Source organism: Mandrillus leucophaeus, unplaced genomic scaffold (assembly GCF_000951045.1).
Source record: "Mandrillus leucophaeus isolate KB7577 unplaced genomic scaffold, Mleu.le_1.0 Scaffold50, whole genome shotgun sequence".
Taxonomy (NCBI): domain Eukaryota; kingdom Metazoa; phylum Chordata; class Mammalia; order Primates; family Cercopithecidae; genus Mandrillus; species Mandrillus leucophaeus.
Window position 1 is genome coordinate 4795153 of NW_012105365.1, and position 6000 is coordinate 4801152.

The following is a 6000-nucleotide window of genomic DNA, read 5'->3' on the forward strand; positions in this document are numbered from 1 at the left end:
AATGATTAACGTTTACCCCCAAATAAAAATTTGGAACTTTGACTTTGGTCATAGCCAAATTTTTATTTGGGGGTAAATGTTAATCATTTGCCATGCCAATTCAAATGTCTACAGATATCTTTAACGCCAAACACCTTATGCTTTTGCATTTGGATTAGGTCCTAGGGAATGGAAAACAAAGTATACTTTATTTATTTTTAATTTAAAATTTTACCGCTGCAAATATTATAAAGAACAGCTTTGTTGATTTTTATGCTATTGGGCCTACATGGTGAATGCAAGCTATGAAAAAGTTTGGGTAATTTGGGTAGTTGTTTTGTACTTTGTCTCCTTTCGGTGCGTTGTCAGTGTTAGTCACTGTGTTAGTGTGCATTGTGAATCTTCTCCCACATTTCTCTCTCTAATGCGCTAGGCTTTTTGTTACAATAATGAAGGTAGTTTACTTAGAACCACTCAGTCATATGCAGTTGTCACTTAGGCTCCAGAGGTCTTGGTATGTTTACTTACTGAGAATTACTCATGGCCATTGTTTAGAATGTATTGAACGAGGTTCTTGCAGTCTGTGCTGGGTACAAAATTTAATTAAAGCCATTATTCAAGACACTTTACTAGGGCCCTTGTGTTTAATCCACAGATTCAAAATGATCAGTGCCAGGAGATGGACACCACCACTGACAAGTGGGTAAAACTTACAGACAATGGAGAATGGGGTTCTCATTCTGTAAGTAGTCTCTTTGTATTTCCTTCTTCTTTCCCAACTTTTCCTTCTTCTTTTTTTTTTTTTCCAACCTTTTCTTCTTCTTTCCCAACTTCCCCTTCCTTTCATAACTTTAAAAAAAAGTGTATTTTAAGAAAAAAAATCAAAATTAACTATTAATTTAGGTGATTTCTGGTTAGGGAAAAAATTACCCCTAGTTTCATGGACTCAGCTTCCAATTTTCAGGGCCTTTTTCCTACCTTTTTCTTTCTTCTTAGTTTCCTTTTCCTTCCCCTTCCCATCATAGTCTAATTTTCCTCCCTTTCAAAGGGGCATCCATGAGAAAGAAGGCTGTTCAAAACTAATATACAAAACATTTGAGTTTCTAAGTTTGTAAATGTGCCTGTCATATGTGATCAAATTAGTGGCTCTTGTCATCGGAAGGATCTGTGAATTCCTTTTATATTTTGCTGCACTGTGCCCAACAAGTGATATTCAAGCTTGTTTTGTTGGGTACTATGCTGTCTCCATTTGTTGAACAGCTCTGTTTATCACAAAATTTATCTATGTTTGGAGCCTCAACCTGCCTCCTCCCTATTTGCCACACATTGGTTGAAATTCTACCTTCTCTAGTTACATGAAGTAAAGTAACTGCCTGCTTCCTTACAGGACAGCTCCTTAAATGCTTGAAGGCAATTATCAGGTAACGATTCAGTGAATCTGTTATTATTTGAGGCACTGTCTCTTTGGAGTGAGACATAGATTTAATATCTAACTCTGGTTTATAGTTGTGTTTCTTTAGGCAATTTGCTTAATCTCTTTGTGTCTGATGTTTTCATTTGCAAAATAGGAATAATCTTTGCATGATTAAATCAGAAGATATGTGGGAAGGGCCTAATATGGTGCCTACAATGTAGATCGAGCTCTATTTCAATAAGTGACCATTAATCCTTGTCTTTGTGGTTGTAGCAGGTACCTCATCCTTGGGTGATTAATATAATGTACCCTTTCAGAATATTTTAAAAAATCTGTATATCTGATAATAATATTAATAACATTTAAGATCCATATACCTTAACACCCAGTTAGCTGGGCTTTGAAGGTACAAGTAACCCTTAAAAACAAATATGCTTTCTTCACTTAAAAAGATTTAATACAAGGGAAAGTGCTTAATGCACTACTTTTACTTAATTTATTACTTCACTGAAATAGTTGGGTAGATTGTAATTTTATACAGCTTGAATTTGTCCAGCCAGAGACTGCATAGAAGAATTAGGGGGGTAAATAAGAAAGCAAGGAACTCTTAAAATTAGTTCACTTACCTGTATAAACATGAAATTTATAAGAAAATTAGTTTGATTTTACAATTAGCAAATATTCCAGTAGCAAAGGAAACCAATACTACATATAGTAGTATTAATGTTCTAGAGTAAGAGAGTTAAATCAGATTATCACATAAGTACAGTCCTATTTTTTCTTGTTATTGTTGCTGTATTTTTATTAAATATTTTTTTTAAAATAAACAACCTCATTCTGTTGCCTTTTGTTTTCAGAACTCAAAGATCTTATAAATAGTGGCAACCTGTAAATATACAAGTGGGCTGAGGGACTTTCACCCTCTAAAATGGATTCTTTTAAAATATAAACTAAGACTTCATGCAAATGGTTTGAGAATCATTTTATGTGTTTGTTTAGACTTGAAGATTTCTTCTTTTCTATTTAATATATTTTGTGGATTAGCAAACTCCATTCTTTTTTCTTTTAAGAAAGTGTAAACTTCAGCGGAGCTTAGGTCAGAATTAACAGTGGACTTAAATCTGTGGGTTTTAAATTAATGGCGTTTTATTGTATGGATTGAAAAAGTATGTCAGGTAGTAGCTTTTAGGTGTGGGAAATGGCATGGCTTATCTGACCTGAGTGCCTTTATGTTTCTCTTTATAGGTAATGCTGAAATCAGGTACAAACATACTCTACTGGAGAACTACAGGCATCCTTATGGGTTCTAAGGCGGTCAAGCCTGTGCTGGTAAAAAATATCACAATTGAAGGTATTTCATGGCAGTCTGGTTTAGTAGTCACTAGTGACTACTAAATATTAATGTTTTGGTTTGGCTGGTTCAAAGGTTTATAGAACAGAAATTAATATGTTAGGAAATCATATAGGTCTGGAGACCCTGGTTTTACTCCCAAGAAATCGGCAGTTGTTTTCTTTTTTTCTTGTACACTTGAACTAAATTATTTAATCATTGAAAAAAAGAGTAAACATGATGACAATTTTAGATGTCTGTAAACAAAAAACATGTCTCTGTGTTAATAAGACCCTATTATTCCTCTGAGAAATGTCTATTGTGCCAGACATTGGGCTTACTCAGGGAACTGATGACCTGGTCACTGCTATATCCATAAAAATAACAGTAAACATCTTGACCTGACTCTTCCCTAAACCTTTTGTGCTTGTCTGAATCAACTGGGCAATTTCTGGCCCAGGAGAGCAGCTGATGAACCCTGACATGGTTCATTCTCAATTAAGGGTATTTTTAATTAAAGCAGTGATTCTCCTTTATTAAACTTTGGCTTACATTTTAATATGTTCAATGTGGGCTTGTTCCTGTGAACAATGTGTTAACTCATTAGTCATAAGGACATCTGCTGGCAAAGGCTGGAATTACAAACCAGAGGAGAAGTCAAGCCATTCCTAGGTCTTACCTGTGACTTAATCAGCAGTGGGAAAAAAAAAGGGAATGGGTTATCATAAGGATCAGATAATTACAGGCCTATAGAATTAGAGGGAACCTTAGGGTTTATCTCATTTTTGAGTTAGTGGAGTTGTCTTTTGACAGCTCAGTTAATACAAGTACTATACCTCTATCAAAACTTATCACTTGTTTGCTGACTTGATTGTGCAGTTCCTTGTACACAGTAAATGCTTTCTTAGTGCTGGATGAATAAGATAAAAGATTTGGGCTGACCTTACTGTAAATATTTCTCCCTCACTTCTGGGTAGATGCAGAAGTAGGTGCTGATTTGCTTGTTGGTATTGGGTCCTCCTCCCATGCTCTGTTTTTCATTACCGCACAGGGGTGGCGTACACATCAGAATGTTTTCCTTGCAAGCCAGGCACATTCAGCAACAAACCAGGTTCGTTCAACTGCCAAGTGTGTCCCAGAAACACCTATTCTGAGAAAGGAGCCAAAGAATGTATAAGGTGTAAAGAGGACTCTCAATTTTCAGGTAGAACTAGTTTATACTCTGCTTTTTTCTTTCTAAATGTATGTTGGTCAAGTGTATATTTATAAGCCAGAAGTTACCCATAAAGTATGACAGCAGTGGTGGCTGAAACCGAAGTGCTGAAGTGAATTGATGTTGAATGGATAAAATATGACATCTTCTCCCTTTCTGCATGACTTTCCCCTATATAGGTCTATGATTTGTTTTTCTTTTCCACATCCCACAGGCAACTGCTATGGATATGTTTAGACTCATCTAAAAATGTTTATACTTTTACATGATTTGTTGGTGTAGAGACATACGTAGAAACTTTTGATTTGTTCCAAATTTCCAATGTACAGCGATGATGGAAGAAATCTAATATCTTCTGGGAAAAACTGTGATATACTACTCCGTGTGTATCATAGAAACACTTATTGCTCTAGGGAAAATAAAAATGTAGGCATTTATTTTCTTTACACCTAGGTAGTTCTACCTAAATTACCCTGGTAAGGTTATTTGTACTTTTTAGTTTGCTTTTTCTGTTTTGCTTTTTGCCTTTTCTTAGACGCAAAATAATTGACCCATTTCTGAAACGCTTTTTTTTATGTTGCAGAGGAAGGATCCAGTGAGTGTACAGAGCGCCCTCCCTGTACCACAAAAGACTATTTCCAGATCCATACTCCATGTGATGAAGAGGGAAAGGTACCAGCAGTGTTGCGTCAACTCCATCCCATATTTTTGCAACCTTCTTTCCAATTTGAGCAGACTCTAATTTGTTCATGAGAGAGATTTATGACACACGTATGTAAGTGTAAAGAAGAAATTTTAGAGTTTAGGGTTTGAAGTCTGCCTTCCTGGCTTTGAATTTCAAATATACAATTAAGTCCTGGGGGTAACTTATTTGATGTCTCTAGGTCTCAATTTTTTTATTTGTGTAATAGGGATGATATTGGCACCTACTTTATAAAGCTGCTGTAAGAACATTCAAGATATTTAATGTAAAGTTCCTAACCCAGTGCCTGGCGCATAGTGCTCAGTAAATGACTGCTACTGTTAACAGTTATATTTTTTCCAGAAGTAATAACATGAGAGAGCACAGCCTTAAAATGTGTAGTGTGACTCACAGGATGGAAAGTTCTTATAACTTCTCTTTAATTATTTGGTTACTCAGTAGGTTTTGTCAGTAAAAACCATGCAGCCATGGGCTATTCGGTTATGGCAGATTACTGTGTAATTGCAATGAGAAAATGCAAAGTAAGTACCATATAAACGGCACATAGCCAGAGGAAAAATGCACACATGAGCTCTGCAGTTGACCTGCTCTCCTCTTAATTAAAGAATTAGCCTACACCAGCCTGTGTCAGTGAGGGGACTCTGAGATCAAAGTGGCTGCTACGGATCGTTGCTTCTTTATGTTTGCATCTTTGAAATAATGACATTTATTTTCTTGACTTAGTTTGGAAAGCACATATAGATGTCAGGAAATTTATTACTTTCTTCTCTTATTTTTGCGTCCCTAGATTCTAATCTAGATTGTTATATTACTATTTATCTTACCTTAGGTCCTTAAGTTTTCTTTAAGGAATATTATTTGGAATGGTTAAGAGCAAGTACATTCTAGTTTAAATTAGTGGCAAATTGTAACGATAAGAAGTACAACTATTACTTTCAGTAAGAACAGTAACTCAAACTAACAGCTGTTAACTGACAAGGAGTTGTAAAGTAAGGTCCTGATAGTCCTATCATGATGCCAAGTAAGGGCTGTTTTTTAAGAAAATATATGCAGAGAGGTACCATTAAGGTGAATTGAAAAGTAATTTCCATTATGTTTGTTTAGGTAAACTTTTCTTAAACTTGCCTTATTAATAAGTAAGGCAAAAGTAAATTTAGTTTATTTTGTATAATAATCAGTTCAGTGTTACTGAGGCTTAAAGGAATGGGATCTAATGTATAATAGGATCTTGTCTAATCTACAATGAAAATATACAAAAGCTGTATATTTGGCCGGGCACGGTGGCTCAAGCCTGTAATCCCAGCACTTTGGGAGGCCGAGACGGGCGGATCACGAGGTCAGGAGATCGAGACCATCCTGGC

The 6000-nt window shown here is 35.7% G+C and overlaps 1 protein-coding gene across 3 annotated transcripts in view; it reads left to right on the forward strand.

Moving 5' to 3' along the window:
- KIAA1324L (KIAA1324-like ortholog) overlaps positions 1 to 6000 on the forward strand; it is a 209114-nt gene that overhangs the window by 122539 nt on the left and 80575 nt on the right. For 2 of the 3 annotated variants that reach the window (XM_011996055.1, XM_011996056.1), the window contains 4 exons: positions 635 to 721; positions 2639 to 2744; positions 3775 to 3927; positions 4520 to 4608. In XM_011996055.1, coding sequence (XP_011851445.1) covers positions 635 to 721; positions 2639 to 2744; positions 3775 to 3927; positions 4520 to 4608 — 435 coding nt within the window. Of the gene's footprint in view, positions 1 to 634; positions 722 to 1379; positions 1401 to 2638; positions 2745 to 3774; positions 3928 to 4519; positions 4609 to 6000 lie in introns of those variants that run through there. The other variant, XM_011996057.1, reaches the window with a different exon arrangement.